The 23,468-nt window shown below is 45.8% G+C and overlaps 1 protein-coding gene across 13 annotated transcripts in view; it reads left to right on the forward strand.

Moving 5' to 3' along the window:
- The window catches only part of LOC147716990 (myosin light chain kinase, smooth muscle-like), an 828,743-nt gene that overhangs the window by 755,168 nt on the left and 50,107 nt on the right, over positions 1-23,468 (forward strand). For all 13 annotated transcript variants that reach the window (XM_086923858.1, XM_086923849.1, XM_086923852.1 and 10 more), the window contains 3 exons: positions 13,216-13,343; positions 18,541-18,694; positions 20,130-20,435. In XM_086923858.1, the coding sequence (XP_086779984.1) occupies positions 13,216-13,343; positions 18,541-18,694; positions 20,130-20,435 (588 nt within the window). The remainder of the gene's footprint in view (positions 1-13,215; positions 13,344-18,540; positions 18,695-20,129; positions 20,436-23,468) is intronic.

Here is a 23,468-nt window from a genome sequence, read left to right on the forward strand (position 1 = left end):
CCTATAGGGCTTTAAGTGGGCATGGTAGTACATTTTTCATACGGCCCCTTCATTAGAGTGCATGGATTTCTTAACAATCTTATGCAGTTTTGAACCGTCAAACACATTTTACGAACCAGAAGAGATGGTTACTGTTGTGCTCTGTTTTCAGAGTGCGTTCGTTTCATAAATGCAGTGTTTTATATTTGTGTCCTTCGAGTGCCAATTATGAAAGGTGGTGTGGACATTGCTAGAAATGGGATTTCTGGTTGACTATGGCATGCACCTAAGCCAGGAGGAATCCACCACTCTAGTTAGGGCAAGTAAGTTACACACCAAAGATAACCTTTTCCAAGTATGCCTGTAAAGACATAAGCAGGGTATGGTTAAGGTTTGTTCATGTGGCTTCCTCATCCGCTTCTAACCTCCACTCACTGCAGGAACCTTTTAACTCCTCCACTGTGTAGCATATCAGTTCATCGAGATTAAAGGTTGACTTCATTTTAGCCAGCTATTAATGGTGTAATACAACAAGAGTCACAGGTGTAAGAGATGCAGCCGGAGTTAAAAATAAAATGACCAATATGAGGGAAGCCAGCAAGTCACAAAACAAGTAATTGTCGAAGTGCAGAGGTGTAGTTCAACAAGTCACTCCGGTATCGCGCAAACGCATGTCCTATCCTCACCGCTGATCATCAATGTTAGAAATGGGATTTCTGGTTGGCTAGGGTATGCACCTAAGCCAGACAGAACTTGTTACTTTAGTCAGGGAAGTAAGTTACACACCAAAGATAACCTATGATCACCTAGCTTGGCAAGAACAGTCAGGCTTATCCCAGAGGCAGAGTGAAAAGCATTTGTACAAAAAAGACTCCACACTGTATTATATAAAAAAAAGACTATATGGTGTATAACACCAGACCAAAACTACATAAACCAATAATTACTTTGCCAAACAGGCATTGGTCAAACATCACAATGAGTGCAATATGTGAAAACGAAACAAAGATTATACTTTGCTGGCGTCATGAAAGATACTGTGCATATTATGCAGTCCCTGAAATAGTACTCTTTATCCTGTCACTGCAAGGTAAAATGGCATACCTCAATATCTGAGCATAAGATGGAGTAGAATACGAGACCATAACGCATGCAGTGCCATACATATCACCATAACATTAAAGAGCATAGCGCTCCTCTGCTTCTGTTATACACTATATATATACGGTAATGTGGCACAAAAAACAAAGTGTTGGGCCAGAAGTATCAGCGCTCCTACTACCTGGAATGTGGTAACTGTACAGGTGTCAAATTCGGGACTTCTGTCACTGCCCCCCCCCCCCCCCCCCCCCACCCTTCTTCCCCGCGTTGTGCTATCAAAAATCCCAGCAAGTTTACCCAGGGTATGTCTAAGATAAGGGGGTCGTGGGGCATACACACTTAAAAATTCATTAGGTAGGCCTCGCTGTGTCCCTCGCATGCAGAAATAGCAGCAGGGGTCTGCCCAGAACCTGTGGTGCAGCCGCCCCCTATACGGTACCCTCCTCTGCAGCTGCCACCAACACAAGGGGTGGCTGCGGGCAACCCCAGGTGCTCAACGCTCCGGGAACCCCGCCAATGGGTAGCTTCTCACTGGCCTGTGCAGCTCTGCCAACATGCGGCAAAAAGAAATACCTCAGGACAGCCAGTCCTATTGGAAAAGGCTGCAGCTATGCCGGCGCACAAATTATTATTTATTATTATTATTGCATTTCTTATATAGCGCCAGAATCGACCCCCGAAGGGGTATCTCCGCGCTTGCCTTGGGAACCCGTCCTGGTTTTTCCCTGTGAGATAGCCCCTACAGGGCATCCCCAAGGTGAAAGCCAGGCATCCCGCCGCAGGGGGCCGTTGTGGAGATTAAGCAAGCTTAATGCCCAGAGTTGCATAGTGTGAACCCATGATTAGGTCAGGCACCGAAGCGAGAATTATCGAGTCCGTGGACATTTGAGCTCAACACCCTGCCGCGTCGGGAATCGAACCCTGGTCCCGGGTCTGACCTCTGCTTCAGGGTCTGCCTGCTCTAACCAGTGAGCCACACTTCTCCACCGGTGAAATCACTGGTGAAGCGCTGCTTGTGGACACGCTTATGTTCTCTCCTACAACAGTCCATGCTGGCCGACTTTCCTTGGTGCTGCTGCATAAATACCCACGCAGAACGGATCCTCGAGCTGTGCCAGGTTTGATCTGGAGACGGGTGAATGCACTGAACATGCGCTGGCCATGTTATCTGCGCTAGGGCACATGCAACTCCAGTGCACAAAAAAGTGCTCAACACGCGCTAGCGAGATCCCAGTGCTTCACACCTGCCTGCCGTATGAGGAGCAATATATCCCGGCTGCTTCGTCAGCACACTGCTGCATGACTAAAGGGCAGAGTCTCATGGCAGAGGTGCTTGAAGTACAATCTTTGATGGGCCCTGAGATTGCAAAACAGGAGACAAGTCAACCAGCCCATGGAGAGCACTGCGGGGCACAAAAGCTGCAAGGCAGCAGGCCAGCACATAGAAACAGGTTGCAAAGTAGCAGTCCTTCTTGCAGCTCAGCATACAGCAAGCAGCAGGCCAACACAGCAAAGCGGTTAGTAAAGTGTTGGTCCCTTCTGGTAGCACAGCAGTTCCTTCTGGCAATGTGCAGAATGTAGAGCCAGCAGCGTCTGGTTACAAGTCACATGCAATGTCTAAAATCATTAATCTGAAATGTTTTAGATCTAAAGGCCACTTCAAAAGAACCCCCTAGAAGTGCACAAATCCATCTTTCAACCCAGCCCTGGCTCCAGACGTACAGTATGGGGTAAATCCGCCCCGGAGTGTGAGGACAGGACACCGCCTATACAAATGTAAGTGCACCCTGCCTCCCTCTCTGCCAGCCCAGGCAGACTATCAGTTTGCAGATTAATGCAGATGCAACCCTGTTACACCCAACACTTCCTGTATGATGGCTGTCTGGAATGTATGCATAAAGCGTAGTTCTCAACCAGGCCCAGATGTGGATTGGAGTGAGGCTGCAAAGCAGAGTACTAAGCACAGAGAAATGCCCACTTTCTAAAAGTGACGTTTCTAAAATAGTAATGTAAATCCACCTACACTCCACCTACACCAGTAAGCAGAATTTATCACCACTATTTCAAACATACCAGACATGGCAACGCTACTCCTTTCAGATAAGTAATTACCACTTAAGTACTCATAAGAGAATTCCCAATTATAGCCTTTGAGAGGAGTAGGCCTCGCAGCAGTGAGAAACCAAATAGGCTGTTTGTCGCTACTAGGACATTCTACACAATATAGGCACATGTCCAACCATTTACGTACACCGCACCCTGCCCATAGGGCTACCTAGGGCTTGCGGGTGACCTATATGTAGAAAAAGGGTAGTTTAAGCATTAGCAAGTAACACTAAGTGCTAAGTTAATGTGGTAGTAAACTGTTCATGCAGATCCTGCAGTAGCAGGCGTGAGACAAGTTTGAAAGGCTACTTCTGTGGGTGGCGCAAGCAGTGCTGCAGGCCCACTGGTAGCATTTAATTTACAGGCACTGGGTATTTGGGATACAAGTGACTTGCAAGTAAATTAAATATGCCATACAGATGTTAACCATTCAAAGTGCCCAGAGTCCTAAAATCAAAAAAAGAGGGTCAGAAAAACAGGGAGATGGTAAAACATTTAGGGGAGAACCCTACAAAAGAGCCAGGTCCAACAGACCTATATACTTTAGTTTTTCATCTTTTTTGACAATATAAAATGAGGACTGATTGTAATTTTGTGGTGTAAGGTACCTCTCCCACCAAGGCATTCACTTTTAAAACAAATTGCAAGGTTTATGTGTCAGGATAGTTTGATCGCACATGGATGATTTTTTACATAGCAGTATCACTTTTGGCGATTTGCTGTTTGTGGAAAAAAAAACTGTAACTCTCTCTGGCCAGAAAAGCAGACTTATTGAAAGTACTGTGTGATGCAAAAACTCTTTATGCTCTACTCGTTGCAATGGCCACGCAATCATTTTGAGGGCATTGACTGCACAAAAGAATAGCATGGTTAAAAACACCCAGTCCACAAGGATCGTCAAAGCCAATGGGTCTTGCCTATATGAAAACAATTGGCTTTGCCAATGTCTTTTAGCTTTGCTGTGCAGCAGCGTGGTTGTGCAACATGGCTAAAAGTAAAGTTAGAAGAAAATCACTATGGTGTCATAGAACTTTTTTCTAATTTTACCCTGGCCGTGCTGCACAGCCAAGCTGATCTACAATATTGCATAAAGACATTGACAAATCTAATAGCTTAGGCCAGAGGTCTTCAAACTTTTTGATGTTGAGACCCCCTTGTAAAACCTTTTTAGGCGTAAGGACCCCCTTCCGACAAAAGATTCTAGAAACTGGTACTCCTCATCATAAACAACTATCGACAACCATAAATGCGCCTGTTAGACCTCATCACATCCATCCATCCATCATTCATCCACCCACACATCCATCCATCCTTCATCCATCCACCCTTTCATCCTTCCATCCATACATCCATCCTTTACCTATCCACCCGTCCATCCATCCACCCATCATTCTTCCACCCACCTTTTCACACATCCATCCATCATTCATCCATGCAACCTTTTATCCATCCATCCATACATCCATCCTTCATCCATCCACCCTTTCATCCTTCCATCCATACATCCATCCTTCATCCATCCAACCTTTCATTAATCCATCCACCCTTTCTTTATTCCATCCATATATCCATCCACCCTTTCATCCATACTTCCATCCTTCCATCCACTTTCATCCTTCCATCCTTCCATCCATCCTTCATCCATCCACCCGTACCTCCATCCATTCACCCATCACTCATCCACCCACCTTTTCACAAATCCATCCATCATTCATCCATGCAACCTTTTATCCATCCATCCCTCATCCATCTACCCTTTCATCCTTCCATCCATCCACCCACCTTTTCACACATCCATCCAGCCATCCTTCATCCATCCATCCACCCTTTCATCTTTACATCCATCCACTCATCATTCATCCACCCACCTTTTCACACATCCGTCCATCCTTTCATCCGTCCGTCCATCCATACAGCCATCCACCCTTTCATCCATCCATACATCCTTTATCCGTCCACCCTTTCATCCATCCACCCATCATTCATTCACCCACCTTGTCTGTGCCTCTCTCATGGGGGGTCAGTATCTCTCTGCTTCGTCTTCCTCTCTCATGGGAGGGCATCTCTGTGACTCCCTGCTTGGGGGTGTTGGGGGGGGGGGGGGGGTTGGCAGCCGGCTGTGAAAACATCTCACCATGCGCCAGGTATGAGGGCTCGTGGGACTTGAACCAATGATATGATTGTAATGTCCTTCTGCTGTCCTTCTGCTGTTTACTGTGTATTTGTAAAGCGCTCCGATACCTACGGGTTAAACTAGCGCTATATAAAACGTTAAAAGTAAAAATAAACCCACAGCTAAGTCCATTGAACTCAAAGGGCTACAGCCTCCTCCCCTCCCCCCCCCCCCCCCCCAGCTCCTGTATGTCAGCCTGGCTGAAACAGCTTGGACACACACAAAGGCACATCAGAGTACTATCACAGGTCTTTAAAAGACCTTTACTTGTTAACGAGGCTTTGATGTTTTTCACACCTCGGTGTGAATTAGGCGGCCTCCGCCTTGAGCACCCTCGATCAGCCCGACGCCAGGAACTGCACTCTGGCATAATCTGCGACCCCCTTCCCAGGACTCCACGACCCCCCTGGGGGTCGCGCCCCACAGATTGAAGACCTCTGGCTTAGGCAATGGTGTGACCTCTTAGCTGTGCCAATGTTGTTTATTTTGTCTTGCCTTTGAATTGCAACTTTTTGACCTATGCTTAGAAGTTAGACTCAGTGGAAGGATAAAGAAAATGTATTTTCATCTCCCAGTATGCCTGGATCACCTAAGAATCTGATCTGCACCTGCATAATATCTTCTTCCAATTGGAGAAATTCAAAATTCTCACCTTGGGCCTGGTCTTGTATGCTCTCAGCCCCAGAGACTGGATGGTGCTTTGAACCTGCAGCACGCTTCTTCCCATATTCCTGCCCTGCTGGTCCATTGGCGCTACCGGTGGTTCATGATATGAGAGGAACATTTTCAGTTCGCTCTGCTCCCCCATAGTCTCCCCAGTCCCCCTCGAATGTTCATGAAAGTGATGCAGTGGCGTAACATAGGCCCCATCTACTTTGCAGGGGGGCCCCCTCAAGTTTTGTTATGCCACTGAAGTAATGGTGGTGGCAGCACACCTTCCGAGGTCAGGGTTGCCAGTCATACCATACATCAATGATTCAGAAAAGGGGGTGGTGATGAACAGAGTGTCTGAATTAAGCAGACCACTCTTACCCAGTCCAAAGATCAGGGCTTGATCCATCACCGTTATTTATCTCACTGCACCATCCCAGTTCAGAACCTGGCTATATGCAAATCAGTCTGTCCCTGGCCCAGTGCATCATGGGAACAGGGCAGACTAAACTACCAAGCCAATTCTTCACCAGAAAGGAGACAAGCTACCGGGGACCGGTTTCTGGCATTTCAGCCGTCGTCAGCCCGGCTTGCTTGAATCCTGATGGTGCAGTGAGAAAGGGACTCATGTCTGAGTATACCCTGCCACAAACGATTCAGAAAAGGGGGTGGTGATGAACAGAGTGTCTGAATTAAGCAGACCACTCTTACCCAGTCAAAAGATCAGGGCTTGATCCATCACCGTTATTTATCTCACTGCACCATCCCAGTTCAGAACCTGGCTATATGCAAATCAGTCTGTCCCTGGCCCAGTTGGTGTCCTTCCTGTGATGTCTGCACACTTCCTACGGTAGCTCCCACCTTTGGGCGCCATCTTCAGATTCTTTTTTCCGCTGTTGGGTCTGGATCGTCACAGAGAGGTTCCAGAGTTTTTGGAGAAAAGGAGAAGAAAAAGACAGAAAACCACTGAAAAAGTTGGAGAATACATCTCGCAATCAAGACCACTGAACCGGGATGACAAAGGAGGAGGAGAATATCAAACTTCGACGTCCAACGGAGAATGTGCATACAGGGGGCCCTTTGAGCGCAGGAATGGACAAAACACCCTTTAAATTCTGCCATAATTACCACCACAAATACGCACAGAAGGACCAGCATCCGGTCTGCAACCTCTGCCTGCCGGTCGATCACGAGAGCAAGGATTGCAACGCCTGCTCAGCTTTTACCCCGAAGACACTCAAGATAAGAGAAAGACGGAGGAGAGCCAACTACAACATGCAAGGCCATGGTCAACCTCCGTCGCTCCGGGACTTTGGTCTCTCCAATGGGGAAGAGGACAACATCGCCGAGGGACCTGATGACTACACGGTCGTAGAGACCGATACGAAACACAAAGGAGGTAAAAGACGTCGACCCCTAAGACCCCAACAGAATCTCAAAAAACAGAGTCAAAGTCCTTGAATGGAGCACTGGCGCCAAAACATTTGACCGACGCAGCTGTATCCAGGGACAAACAGCCCAGCGGATCCTTCGAAAAGGACTCCTAGTTGGCGAAACCCCAAGACAAGCCTAGGTCTCCAAAGCATGTCCCCGAAAAGGCGCCATCAACACTGAAGGAAAAGGACCCGAAGGCAACTTCGACATCGCAGAGATCGGCTGAAACCCTTGACGCCGAACAGGCCGCCGGGATGGAGAGAAAAAAAGGAAGGCTCGAGGCCGAAATGGACAGTATCCTGCAAAGGAAAAAGGAATTCGACTAACTGATGATAAGGTTCACCATCCCGTCGAAGCCGACGACTATCGTCGAGGACAAAGGAGTTTGACGCTGAAGAGCCGCCAAAAACTCGGGAGCCCCAGGAACACCAAGAGGAAGAGGGCCTAGGCTATTATGAGGGAGAAGGTGAGGAAGACCAGCAAACAAGTTTGGGGTCGGCATCCTTGGTGGCGCAGGACCTGGATTGGCAGGAACTCTATGCTGAAAGCCCGTAAGAGGCCGTAAAAACGTATCCTTTGAGGCCTTCGCCGCCAGATGACATTGGCATCCACAATATTGCAAACTGCAGGTCTGTCACACCTAGGACAGAGAAGAAGTATAAACCTTCCTCTAAGGACCCACCATATATACAGGGATCATTCACGGCTGACTCCATCATTGCAGCAACAGCCAGAAAGAGGGCCAACATTCCCACAAACTCAGGCCCACATCCAGATAAGGAAAGTAAGAGGATAGACCTCACTAAAGGAAAAGTAGAGAGGAATGCAGAAATCCACTGGCACATTGCCAACTCTAATGCCCTACTCAACAGGCATACGTACCAGCATTGGGAGGAGGTTGGACAGCTACTCAAACACCTTCCTGAACATACCAACAGAGAGCAACACACCGGGTGGAGGAAGGCAAGAACATAGCAAACTCATGCCTCAAATCAGCCCTGGATGCAGCAGACCCATCCAGCAGACTCCTGATGATTGGGGTAACAGAAAGAAGGCATGCCTGGCTGAGGATCTCTGGTTTCAAGCCAGAAATCCAGAATAATATTCTGAACACACCCTTCAATGGAGAAACACTGTTCGGAGTGCCAGTAGATGAGAAACTGAAGCAGCTCAAGAAGGAAAATGAAACTGCAAGGTCCATGGGGGCATTGAAGTTCAGAGGAATGAGAAGGGGCACCCCGACACGGAGACCAAACGGAAGAAGGGGAAACCAGCTGGGAACGTCACATCAGACATTCCAGCAGAACTACCAGGGCAACAACCAAGTGCAGCAGGGTCAGCAGCAGCAAACCTGACCATACCAGCCCAGGGGCCAGTCCTTTCGCTGGAGGCCGAATGGACGAGGACAAACAAAAAGAGGGGGCCAGCAACCCACCTCAAAGTGACTCCGCTCCACCAAAGGTGCCCACCCACACAACACCTCTAGGGGAGGGGCACAACAAAATAAGCAAAAAGGTTTTACACGCACTCAAATTAGGGATCAACAAACCTGTAACACCAATAGGAGGCAGACTAAAACACTTCTTCCAGGTGTGGAAGAAAATAACAGACAAATGGATACTACACATCATACAGTGCGGATACTGTATAGAACTGGTAAAGAAGCCTCCAAACAGGAGAACAAAAGGAAAGGCGCGCTCAGCAAAAGAACTTGTGCTACTCCAACAGGAAGCACAAGAACTCCTCCACAAGGAGGCAATAGAAACAGTAGCATTCAAAGAAAGAAACAAGGGAGTGTACTCAAACTACTTCCTCGTACCAAAGGTGGACGAAACGTTAAGACCCATCCTGGATCCACGGTTCCTAAACAAATACATTCAAACTCAAAAGTTCAAGCTGACATCCCTACAAGAGGTTATTCCTCAGATAAGGGAACGAGACTTTATGTCCACCATAGACCTCAAAGATACCTACCTACACACTCCCATGAACAGACAACACAAACATCTACTGAGATTTGCCATCGACAAAGCGCACTACCAGTTCACAGCCCTGGCCTTGGGACTAAAATGTGCACCAAGGGACTTCACCAAATGCCTCGCAGCAGTAGCATCGCACCTACGAAGGGAAGGGATTCCTGTATACCCCTACCTCGACGACTGGTTAATGAAGGCAAGCTCGTACAAACCATGTTCACTACATGCACAGCGGGTCACACAGACGCTGACTGAACTGAGATTCTCAATACACTGGGGGAAATCCTCAATGGAATCGGAACATGTGAAGATCTTCCTAGGCGCACAGATCAACGCCATACAGAGCAAGGTGTTCCCCAGCGACAAGAGAACACTTGCCCTGCTGAAGGAGACACGCCAATACCAGAAGGGGCGCGCTCTGACCGCGAGCAAGATCGTGGGGATGATGGCGTCCTGCATACACCTAGTCTCCAACATACGACTCCACATGAGACCATTCCAGGAATGGCTCCAACAACAATGGTCACAAGCTACAGGGAGTTGGGAAGATCTAGTGGTTGTAATGCTCGCAGAGCAAGAGGAGATAGCGTGGTGGAACAAGATGAACATAACCAGGGGGAGGCCTTTAACACCACCAAACCCAACATTGACCATCACCACAGATGCATTCCAGAGGGGATGGGGAGCACACCTGAACCAGCTCAAGGTGAGGGGTCTGTGGACTCCAACAGATGCGATCAGGCACATTAACTACCTGGAGCTAAAGATCATGTTCCTTGCCCTAAAAGCCTTTTAGAAACAACTGTACACGCAGAGTGATACAAACTGACAACACAACAACAATGTTCTACATCAACAAACAGGGAGGAACACAATCCGTTGCACTATCCAACCTAGCGCAGGAGATCTGGAGATGGGCCATCCCACTAGAAATAGACCTCCTGGCAATACACCTACCAGGAAAGGACAACGTGGAGGCAGACCGGCTCAGCAGACAGACATCAGCATCCCACGAGTGGGAGCTCAATGCACCGGAAACGCAAAAGCTATTCAAGAAGTGGGGGACACCAAAAATAGACCTATTTGCAACACACCAGAATGCAAAATGCCAATACTTCGCAACCAGGGGAACAATCCCAGGGGAATGCCCTATGGATAAGCTGGGCGAAAACATTTGCCTATGCTCCCACCCCCCCCGCGCAAATGCAGAACCAGCAACATGACACTGATTCTGGTGGCACCACAGTGGGCCAGGCAGTCCTGGTTCTCACAAATAGTGGAAATTTTGCAGGGACCACCTCACAAGTTCGCAAAAAGAAAAGACTTGCTCTCCGTGCAAAATGGGGAGGTAGTTCATTCAGAGCCAGAGAGCCTCTGCCTAGCTGCATGGCTCCTGAAGACTTGGAGTTTGCACACCTAAAACTCCCAGAGAGCACACTGTGGGTCCTACGGGAGGCAAGGAGACCTACCACACGGAGGTGCTATGTGGCGAAATGGAAAAGATTCACGCAATGGTGCATAAGGAAAGGACTACACAAGAAAAGGACGAAGGAATCAACTGTGCTAAAATATTTAACACACCTGCTAAAAACAAACCTAAGCTCTACCTCGCTGAGAGTACACCTAGCAGCGATAGTAGCCTATACAAGAGGTGAGACTGGAAAGAGCTTCTTTACATCCCAAGTAGTAAAGAGATTCCTGGAAGGGGCTAGAAGGATCGCCGCCACTGGCATGGAACCTTAATTTAGTTCTGAGTTTATGAAAGCGCCTTTTGAACCCATCCATAAGGCCTCACTACAAATGCTCACAATGAAGACAGCCTTTCTAGTAGCAATCACCTCGCTACGCAGGGTAAGCGAGCTACAAGCGCTGACAATACAGGAACCCTACATTCAAATTCTCAATTACAGGGTGGTAATGAGAACGGATCCACACTTTATGCCAAAGGTGGTGTCAAGGTTTCACATGAACCAAACAATACAGATACCAAGCTTCTTTCAGAAACCATCCACAAGGGCGGAGAGAGCACTGCACACTCTGGACGCTAGAAGGGCCGTAATGCATTACAAGGAAAGAACTAAGGAGCACAGGAAAATAAAGCAGTTATTTGTGTCCTTCGCAAGCAGTTTCCTGGGAAGACCAGTAACCAAGGGCACCATCGCATGATGGATCGCACAAGCTAAACAATTCTGCCACAAGCGGGCAGGTCAAGAACTACTAGAAGGGGCACAAGCCCACTCTACAAGGAAAAAGGGAGCAACAATAGCCTTCCTGGCTAACACACCCATTCAAGACATATGCCTGGCGGCAACATGGGCTTCAGTGCACACGTTCACTAAGCACTACTGCGTGGATATACAAATGGACAAGGCAGCACAAGTAGGACAGAAAGTGCTTTAACATATATTCAAAAACCAACGCTTATCTTCCACCCAGCCGCCACAAACATAACAAACCGCTACAAAGACTATGGACAAACAGTTGATGGACAGAATGCAGAACAATGTCATACATTCACCCCAGTACAGAGATCTGGGCCTAAATCCATGTTTTTTTGCTCACCACACCACCCCAGTTCAGACATGGCCATATGCAAATCAGCCTTGACCCTGTGCCTCATGGGAACAGTCCAGCCCGAACTGCCAAGCCATGTCTTCCCTGGACCGGAATCAAGCATCCTAGGACCGGTTTCTGGCTATCAGCCGTCTTCAACCAGGATAGCTTGACTCCAGTGGTGTGGAGAGCACGGGACTCTCGTCTGAGCATACCGGTCCCACTCGGGGTGACAAATGCAAAAAACTATTGATGGCCAGAATGCAGAACAATGTCATACATTCACCCCAGTACAGAGATCTAGGCCTAAATCCATAATTTTTTTTTGTGCTTGATTTAGGCCCAGATCTCTGTACTGGGGTGAATGTATTACATTGTCACAGGAAGGACACCAAATGGTGGGACGTCTACTCCCACCTGGGCTACGAAAAAAAATATATATATTACGATTCTGACCCAACCACTAGACCGCGGAATAATGCGCAGCATAGTGAATCCAGAAAGATCTTCAAGCTGCAAAACACCGACCGGTAAGAAACTATTCTTTACTTACCTTAGTAATCTGTCTGGTAGAGACTCTATCTAGCTGCAGATTCCCCACCAATGCTTCCATCCTCCCTACTCTGTGATTGGACTCTCTCCTTTACTAAAAAGATCCCAAGTCTAGGAATATGCACACTGATCTACTGATTGCTTTTGGGGCTCCACGTCTGAAGGAACGGACAGTCTTGAAAGCAACTGGCGTCAGTGCATGGGATTTTGAGCCTATATAGGCCCGCACATCCCTTCCGGAGAGGAACAATGTCAGTACAGAGCTGCACAGCGCCACCTTCCGCATGCAGAGATAATGCTGAAAAGTTTTCAGATCCAGTATGATGCCTGGAAATATTCAAAAGGCGGGGCAGATAGTCTTTACCAGAAAGATCTTTACAGAAGGTAAGTAACTTGTTCTTCAGTGTAATCCTTCACTCTCTGGAATTTTATGAATCCTCGATCTCCAGGTGCACTGGATGCTGAAAACGTTACTTTTTTTGTGAGCTCTTTCCCTCTGAAAAGCCAGGATGACCTTACCACGTTCAGTTTTCAATATCATAGTGCTGACATCTTACTAATACTTTTCAATTTCAATCTTTCTCTCATCCATCCCTCCCCGGTACAGCCATGTTTGCCTCTCATAGAAGTTGCTGTTGCTCTATTGTAGAAGCAATGAGAATGGAATTATTTTATTTGGTGTCTTTGCAGGGGACAGTCTGAAGTTGTTAGATCCCTTAACCAGTGTGGAGGTGAAAGCCGGAGACCAGGCTGAGCTGTTCTGTGAGATTCTTGGTAGCCCCCCCATCGCCGCCTCTTGGGTGAAGCAGAAAAAGCAGGTGAGACGTGGTTCTTCTCCTTTACCTGGTCAATGGTCATTCGTCCAGTTGCCCTAATGATGCCCCAGACCTGTGCCTCAGGGACGATTCAAAATATCCTGTTAAATGTGGAGGTCGTGGTTGAGCTTGCATTATCTTTCAAGACAGCAATTTCTGTCATGCTTAGATGATATCCGGCAAACAGACTTTTCCAAAAGTGTCTTTTGGTTGCATAAGGATGCCAGAGACCCCAGTAAAAGTTTTGGAAATAGAGAGGTGATGTAATACCGTCACACCTCCCACTAATTTCTGGAAATATCGGTGATGCTTTAGAATGTATCAATGTACAGCAACCAGGTTAGGGGACATTTTTCCCTCTCTAAAACTTTAGATCATAGTTCCGACTGACCCATCTGGTCTCCTGGAGAGGGCAGTCATAAGGGCTGGACCTACCACTTCATAAGACGCCCATCCCTTGGCGCTGTTGGATTCTGCACGATTTAAGAGGGTTGTAGGTGGAGAAGCAGCGACTGTTACTGGCTTATATGCAAATTGAGAGATTGCCTTTGTATTTGGATTTATAAAGCGCATTAAGCCAAAGGCATCTAAGCACTAGCACCAGTAAAAATTTCTAGGATAGGAGGGCCAAACCTCCATTACAGTTCATATAAGAGCCAGGTTGTTAGTTCCTTACGGAACACTGCATAGGAATTCAAACTCTCAATATGGATAGGCAGTGTGTTCCCTAATTTGGGAACCTTGGTTTAGTCCATGTTGTCCATGGGAGGAGTTCTTCGGCTTCTCCAAGCTCCCTGTGAATGTATGCAAGCGAGGAATATAAAGTACCTTGTTTCACCGAGGGCAGTGCAGAATGGGCAGTCTGCGTCAGCACGTGGCAAACACACTATCCGCGAGGACCCTTCCTGTGAAACATAGCACGTGTGCACACGTGCTGACTCGTATTACTGATGAGCTGGGCTAGTATGTGGTAACTAGGGGTGGGCGGAATTTGCGTAATTGCGTTACGCAAATAACCGCGAAACGGTAAATCACGCAGCAATTCCGCGAACACGCGGAATTGCTTGTTCGCAATGCTTTTTTCCTGTTTGTAATCGTTGTTTGCGGGATCGGGGGAAAATATCTTGCGAACACGCACTTTGAGAACGCAAACAAGCAAAAAATTTTGCGGAGTCGCGGAACGCAGAATTTTGGGCAATTTTGCGTTCTCTTCATTTCGCAAGCAGAACGGAATTTACCGCCCAGGTCTAGTGGTAACAGATAAGTAAGATACACAGCAACCTCCACAACAAAAAGCGGTCTGAGGTAATTTGTCTGAAATCATGGGGGATCTGATTTTCTATTTGTTTTCAAAACTGTTAAAAGCTATTGGTTTTTGAAGCAGCTCCGAACAGTACTTTTTTATTTTATTTTTTTATCTTTTATTAAAGAACCCAGTGCTAGACTACCACAGTAATGGAGGTTAAGCAATTCGAAAAACCCATGTTAAATCTATTCTACTTGTTAGGCCCTTTTTCATCGCCTGATTGGGCACACAGCCATGAATGCTCATCACGCTGTTTCAGCCAGGGCCTCCTATGCCTGTGGTCAGTGCAACCCTCCATCTGAACCATGAATCTAACCTCAGCACTCAGGGCCGAATCTAGGTGGTGCGACCGGTGCACCGCACCAGGCCCTGACTTCAGGTGGGGGCACCCTACATTGTGGTTTTAAAAGCACCTGCTGCTGCATTCCTTGCCTCCAGCAATTTTCTAGAAACAATTAAAATGGCAGGATAACTCCAGTGATTAATGTTAGTCTTGGAGAGAGATCTGAGTGTTGTCTAGTGGAAGTTTTGACTCATCCAAAGGTAGCGCAGAGGGTTGATATGCCTGTTGCTAATAATGTGTACCATGCAGATCACAGAGTGTATATAATTAAATTGGCCAGTAGGTTGCTGCTTTTGTCGGAGAGATCCTTTTGTTACTTGCAGTTTATAAGTTAAAATCCTAATGTAGAACATTGAGCAATTAACTGTCATCATGAGCCTCATGCAAGCGGCAAGGTATAGATCAGAGCGTTATGGTTACTCCCTCAGTCTTTCATTATCCTAATGTTGCAAAAAGGGTTCATTTGGGTGGAAATCGATTCTTATTATCAAAGAGAACCCCCAACCATTGTTACATTTTAAATTCAGAGTTTGTTCCTCCAGATCAACCACTCCTAAACTATACTGCCTGCCAGTGTGTAGGACACCTTGTAGTCCTCTGGCTTTTGTAACGTTTCCTATATGCTGATTTACACACGTATGATTGATTGTCTCTGTGTAATAGTGTGTCCTGACACCCTACACTGGTATGTGTGATGCTATAAAGCTCATTAATTGCATCTGCAAGAGTGGTTATAGCGACTTGAGGGCACTGTTAAAGGGTGGTAGTGAAGGAATCCGTAGCGAAGGTGGTCATTGGGGGCACCAACAAACATTGTTGCACCTTGTGCCACCAGCGCTAAACTCTGGCCCTGCCAGCACTACATATTTGTGCGCATTATATTACTCAGTAAGGCACCTAAATCTATTTGCATTGTAATGTTTCTTCTGCCCTTTTACCATTTTAGCACTCTCTTTACTGTCATCGTCTTTTATGCAGGACATTTGTGCACTACTTATGGCTAGAAATGATTGGAAAATTGGAATAAAAGTCTTCTGGTGCGGTGTGGGGCATTGATGGTGTCTTAAAAGCTCCTGATAAATAAAACCGTGGCCATTAGAACTGTGTGGTTACTTTTTGTATCCTATACATTGCATCCATGTGGAAGAAATTGTAATTGTAGTTATATAGCATTTACTAACTCTGATGAGATGTCCAAATGCTTTTCAGCAAGTAGCACGCTACTACTAAACCAAAAAGGTTTAGTAGTGGATTAGTATAGGGAAATATGTGTTCATTTTAGCCATGGAAGCGCAAGTCTGTTAGTTTGATTGGAATAGGGTAAAGGAGGGAAGAGTCTCTAGAACGGTATTTGGGGATTCATAGTAGTAAAATGAAAATTGGGATGGGTCAAAGGAGGGATACATGAGGGAAACATTTTGAAAGGTTTGATTAGGAGATCGTAGAAGTAATATTTGGTTTTGGATGAACCAGGGAAGGTTGGGTGGTGGGGGGAGCAGGGGGTGGGAGTCTAAAGGTTTATTTTGGGGATCATAGTAGCAGAATGAGGTTTGGAATGTGTCGGAGAGTGAAGATAGAGGATATATTAAGAGAGGTATAGGGTGTGACCGTGTGGTGCATTGGAGAGAGTCAAAGGTGTTTTTTTCTTCCTCTCCTCTTCTACAGTAGGAGTAAAATAATAAATATATAGATACATAGCAACATAGAAAGGGTATACATGTATAAGGAAGATAATATATGGAGATTTAATATTTTGTACAAACTCAGACTTTCAAGTGTTGCTATAAGTGAAGAAAATGTATTATTCATTTGATGTTTTCCTGAATATTTCAATATCTAAGCACCAGTCGATAAAATAGGCACCATAATATTGACCTTTTGTGATGGATGAATAAAACAGCACCTGATCAAATAACTTGTATACATACTATGCAGTGACATATAAACATGTTAAGCAAACCCTAAATATTGCCCCTGCCCCAGGTTTCAGGGTCTGTGCAGCACAATAATTAGAAGCCAAAGATGTTCCTCATCTGAAAGCATTGAGTCTTGGCTTGCATGGGCATTGCCAGAACAGCAGGGGAGTGGCAGCTGCCTCTTTCTTTCTATTGCTCCTAGAAAAAAAACTGAGCCCTGTCCGGTGCTCACAGGTCCAGGAGACTACGGAGGGCACGGTTCTTCAGAATATGGTTCCATGATCAGTGCCACAGGTACAGGGGTTGTAGCAGCCTTCTTGTATCCATTATGTGCATGTACAGTTGTGTAGATGATCCTCGTTCTGAGCCTTTATATCAGTGATGGTACAGAAGGCTCATCAGTTTTAGTTCTAATGTGATGTGCTGGTATAGGTGTTTGATGAAGTTTGCTGGTGTTTATCCCAAGTGCTTGTGTTGCTGATGGCAGGGTGCAAACCCTGGTTTTAATCGCAGCTCTCCATAGTGAGAGATTTAAGGGCGCTTGCCACTAGGGTTAATGTCCAGGTCTCATAGGATAGAGGTATCTCCTCTAGGTGATATTGATGACTTGTAGAAAGTTTGCTAGTAAATATCTGAGTAAATATTCATAGCATACATGAAGTTTATTGATGTTAGTCATTCATAGGTAGTGATATCTCCTGCTACACCCTGCCTGACCTTTAGTTTCCATGGCACTGTCTTTGCTTCCTTTGTCCTTGGCGGTCATTAAGCTGGGCTTGACTGGGATTAAATACGGCTCTAAGACGTTCCTATGACCACCTCAGCAGCAAACAGAATGTTCTTGAGGGCTAAGGTTGTGTTGGGGAGGAGTGGGGGTGAGGGGGTGTCAGCCATGTGCTGTGATTGAGCTTCTGCCTCCTTTTTTATTTTGGCAAATCAATATCCTTGAATGCGGCCCTTTCGGTAGCATAGATGCCCAATGGCTTGAAGAAAGGCTTACATCTCCGTGGTGTACTAGCATCATTAGCCTTTTCGATGCGTCGGACGGTCACGGTGGGCGTGTGCATCGGACGGCCAGGGGCCGTTTAAACTGCGCATGCGTCGCATTCAGCTGCACCCCGGCGGAATGTCCACTGCGGCGAAAAGGTTAATGACGAGGCATATAGTGTTTGAGCATCTGCTCATAAGATTAGCAGTAATGACCATAAGCGGGGATTGAGGTATCATCCAAGTTTGGAATTTTATAACCTAAACCTACAGCAGATTTCCTACCCCTTAGTTTTTCTATTTGCATATGTTCTGAAGGATTACAATTGTGTCCTAAATTTGGCTGAATAGCAAATAAGGAAGTTTTAAAGTCTCTAGTTGGAATGAAGATGTTTATTGATGTATTGTTACACCCTACCTGCCGCAGTCATAGGGAGTTGTAGGTCTCCAAATCCAAGGCTGCCAGTGCTTGTTGTGATAGACTGGTACAGAAAATTGACTTGGATACAAAGAGGAAAGGGTTCCAAGTGTACAAGAATTAGTACAGAAAGAGATTGGTTCTGGGTGGAATCCTTTGTTTTGGGATGCTGCTGCTGACTGGAAGTTAAGTGCTTTGACGCAGGAAATATTAACTTTGTTTCCTAAAAGATCTCCGATGGTGCCAAAACCTCAGTGGAAACAACTGACACAGGAAGCAAGCTTGTAATTCGGGAAGTGCAAGCCGACGACTCTGGCTGTTACACTCTCTATGTGCGAGACCGGACAGGAAGTATCCAGCATCAAATCAGCTTGTCCGTCACTGGTGAGGATCCTATTAAGGGGTGGGATAATCCTGAGCACTGGTGAGGATCCTATGAAGGGGTGGGATAATCCTGATGACTGGTGAGAATCCTATGAAGGGGTGGGATACTCCTGATGACTGGTGATGATCCTATGAAGGGGTGGGATAATCCTGATGACTGGTGAGGATCCTATGAAGGGGTGGGATAATCCCGACTGATGGCCCAGAAATATGGTCTGGAGCACAAAGCACCTGAAAAAGAAGCATAGATCTGGTGTAAAACTAGTAATGAAACAGTGTGACCCCGATTAGATTTTGACCTAAAACTGCCCTAATGGTGCCAAAATTAAAAACTGGTTCAGGAAAGAGTGAATGGTGATCCAAAATCTTTGTGAACTCAATGCAAATATTGAGGAGAGGTAATACATTTCGAAATAAATACAAATTAATATCTATTCAATGTGGGTTGTGTATTGACTAGGTGCAGATTGTTGAGAGGAAACAAATTCTGAGTTTTTTTAAGTCCAAGTTCTACTCTTTTTTTTTTTCTTCTTTTTTTTTTTTTTCTTCAATTTATTTTTTTGAAAGGTGCTGAATCTTTGCTTCCATAGGGTATTTTTAGAGGAGTTTTGTCTGATCTTGGACACTCCATGGTGTTGTGGCCTTTTATGGTGTGACTAATGGCAACTTAGAAAAATGTGTGTCAAGCTCTTTAGTCTCCTCACTGACCTTATATTCTCCCATGCTTAATTGTTGCCTTTTTCATATAATTTCTACCAGTTGCTGAGTCTTGCTTTCTTTTGTATTTGTTACTTTTTTTGCCTCTACCCTCCCTTATTAGGGGGGTTCGTACAGACATCCATTGTCTTACAAATACATTTGTTTATTCCTTTCGTCATCTGGTGCTGTAGAATGAACTCCCAAGGTAGCTAGATTTTCTGGTTGGTTGGAATATGCTTGTTCATGTTAGGAGTGTCTTGATCATCGCTTTATCCCTTCATTTCTATAGCATATACATACGTGCGTTCCTTAGCCAAGGACCATTTTAGTTCCTTGTTGCTCTACTGTACGCAATCTATCTTTATCCTTCTGGAGTTGTTGACTCTGGACGGAGTACTCCCGATAGATGAAATAGGCATAGTGGTAGTGCAACCTTCCCCTCAGCACTAGGTGTTTTGTACACCCAGGCTGGACAGACATGGCCTTGTCTATCTCTGCTGTTTGGATTTTGTTGTGGTGTAATGTACTCTTCTTGCAGTGTCTGTGCACTGCCGTAGAGGTCACTAGGTTGACAAAGGCTGGGTGGTGTGTTCTGTTCATGTGACATGTTGGGTGAAGTTGTTGTATGTTATTAATTCCTGATGAAATGGAGTGGCAATCTGTCTAAGGAAAGATATGTATGTTGTACGACCAGGTTCTATCTCTAATTTTTTTTTTCTTTTTTTATTCTTTGCAGACCGGCCCCAACCACCAGCGGGAAAGCCTTATGCGTCTGCCCTGCTTGCGGACTCTCTCACACTCTCGTGGTCTGGCCCCTGTTACGACGGAGGAAGTGCCATACAGAGTTATGTGGTGGAGGTGAAAGGAGTGGGTGAGGTGACGTGGTGCACGCTGACTGATTCCTGCCTCAGCACCTCCTACCGTGTTAAGGGTGGCCTAAAGCCCAACCAGGAGTACCAGTTCAGGGTCCGCGCTGTTAACGCCCACGGGGCCAGTGATCCTGGGGAGGAGTCTGCAGTCATAAAAATGTCTCTAGAAGAAGGTGAGCCCTTGGCAGGGATTGCCATAATGAGCACAGTGGTTGTGTGGCCAATGTCAATGAAGGTGCTAGGGGGAGAATGGGAGGTCATGACTGGAGAAAAACCTGGCTATGAAAATGAACTCTAATAGAAATGACTTGCATGTAGTGGCATACATATCTTCTAAACCTAGAAGTTGAACTTATGTTAAATTGTTTCAATGGCCTGAATGAATGCATAATGGACTGTACATAAAGTCATATATACAGGATGTGAATGTATGCATGAGGATAATGTGGATGTCCTATTAGCATACTAGTAAATAATATGTGTATTTTTCAGATTATAATTTTGTATATAGGTGTGTGTAAAGGATAAAAATAAAACATTTTGATTGTGGACTTGATTACATGCACGCCACCATAACGTCTCTTGGCATAGGGGTTTATATAGGTTATCTAAAAATGTGCATTTTATGAGCATTTTTTACTTCTTCAAGGAAAATGGTAAAAAGTATATGAATTAGAGTAAATTGCCAATAAATGTGCAAAAGGTAAGTTTTAGAATTGGAAGTGTTAAAATTCTGTTACATGTTGGATTGAATGACATGGAACTACACACTGGCATGTCTATGGATCAGATTCTATGCAGATCCTCCAGTAATTCCTGTATTGGTAAAAAGTCAACAGAGCTCCCGCGTCAGCCCCTATAGGAGAGATGCTTGGTAGCCCCCTAGTGATGCATACAGGAGAATGCCACTCATCCGCCTTTCATATTCCCCATCATACTGTGATGGCTGTAGATCCTCCCAATCTTTCATCAACTCTCACTCTCCTTTGTGTATCCCAGATTTAAACAATAAATTCTTCCGATGCTGCTGTGAACGGAGAAGTGTCGCACTGTGTTTTTGGATATCATGTCTGTATTTCAAGGGGCACGCAGGCCGGTTTTGACGAGGATTTGTTCCATGAAGTTGTATTTCTTCAGAGGACTTATAAGATAGAGGAGATCCTTTTATATCCAAGCAATCGCCAAGTTCCAGCTAGGACGGCACCATGCAAATCTGAGACATAATGTTGTTGGAATGCCTTGGCTACCCCTACTACATGAGTGAGGCTGACTAGACCTCTGTGACGAGGCTGGTACCAACCCGTCGTATCATGTGTCTTGCTTCAAGTTCGCTCCACGACATGCACCCAATACTTCTAGAGAAGATGGCAATCCAATACCCACAATCCTCGATTTGTGAGTTTCATTTCTCACCAGATGGATTCATTTTCAGGGAGAAGGAGCATTGACTGAGTGGCTGAGGGAACTCTTGGAACGGCGACAGTCCACCAGCCATTGCTTTGAGTGTGCGTTTCAGTGTAATGGAGTTTGTCCGGTGCTTTACTGGCACGTGTACATTAAAGCGTTGGTCGGAGCTCTAACGAGCATCAGGCCATATCGTGTAAGTACGTATGTCACAAAGGCCTGAGCTGGTAGTATTCCTGCCAGTGGAAGTCGAAGAACAAAATCCCCCATTCGCTCCTCTCCAGACTTCTGTGGTCGATCAACCTATCCAGAGTGTGGTCGGGCGTTCAGGCAGGAGATCCCTTTCGTCAGCCCAAATGAAGAAATCTGCCAATGTGACACCTGCAAATAGGCCTCTTTTTGAGTCCTGTCAGAATCCCGATTTAGGTGCAAGCAGAAATGTGCCTTAATTGGGATTCCAAGATCTTTGATAGTTGCTGCACTATGCAAGGCTTTACCCTGTACCGTTTTTGACCTGTAAACGTGTAGAAATGTGCAGGGAAAGAAGCAAACCATTCAGAGTTTCGCACCTTGCAGTGGTTAAAAAAAACAACTTCCAAGATACAGAACTCTGAATATCGCAATATTATTGCATCTTTTAGCTCAACCATGGGTACCTTTTGGCACTGCGTAGTCAGGCTTTCACAAAGAAACACCTGTAAAGCACTTAAACATCATCATAACTATTGAAGAGGAAAGAAACTCCACTCTCGAAATCTGACACTAATTTATAAACATATAATGCTTTTATGAATTTATGGATAGCAAACCCTGAGGGTTCCAGATCTGTAAATTTTACAGAAACAATACTTCAGAACTTGTTTTATAACTGTGAACCAGCATTGTCAAATTTGACACTAACACCTTTTCAAAAATAACTTTAAGATGGGAAGCAGTTACTTAGTTAGTTTGGTGTACCAACTCTGGCAGGGAGCCAGTCAAGGTGTCCAACCTGGTCTAAAGAAATCATTATCTTGCCAGGAAAAGCAGTCCAGTTCCAGCATCAGTAGCTCCTTGCAATTAATTGACTTCAATGGAGTGGTCCTGGTGCAAGGGATGCTGAAGATGATCAAAGATACTGTACAGTCAATGGGGTCTTTCTGGGGCTACTCCTCAGTTCATGGTCCTGGAGAGGTGATTCTGGCTACAGGGGTGCATGTCCCTCGAAGTCCTCTCTGGGTCAGCAGAAGTACGGTCACCCAGTACAGCGGAATCAGCGGTTTCATTCTTTTGCTGTTAACTCTCCTTCTGTGCACTCTGAAGACCCGCCCTGGTCCAGAAGATACAGATACAACTTTTTGAATGTCCGGTTTTGATCTCCTGGGCTGCACTTGCAACTAGGAGCGATGATCCTGGTAGCTAGGCTACCAACTCACCAGCAGCAGGCACAGTCCTTTCCTTTGCTAGCCCAATGAACAGCAGGTTCATTACAACTTTGGTGCAGCCTATTCTTTGCTGGTTCAAGGGTCTGCAGGGCAGTCCTTCTTTGGTCCTCTTCTCCAGTTGAATGAGATCTGAGTTCTTGTTGCTAGGGGTGCCCATTTTATGCCTCGTAAGTGCTCTCGGGGGAGATCATGCCATTCACCAATGGGCTACCTGGTTCCCTCCTTCCTGATGTCAACCTTCTTAGAAGTGTGGCATCTTGCTATCTTTATTCTGCCCACTCACAAGATGTCAGGACAGCTCTTGGAGTGTGGAGCTTTGGTAGCATGCCCTAGAGGTGTGGTTACCTATGGACTGTACGGTCATCGAAAAAAGTTTAC

Source organism: Lissotriton vulgaris, chromosome 5 (genome assembly GCF_964263255.1).
Source record: "Lissotriton vulgaris chromosome 5, aLisVul1.2, whole genome shotgun sequence".
Lineage (NCBI taxonomy): Eukaryota > Metazoa > Chordata > Amphibia > Caudata > Salamandridae > Lissotriton > Lissotriton vulgaris.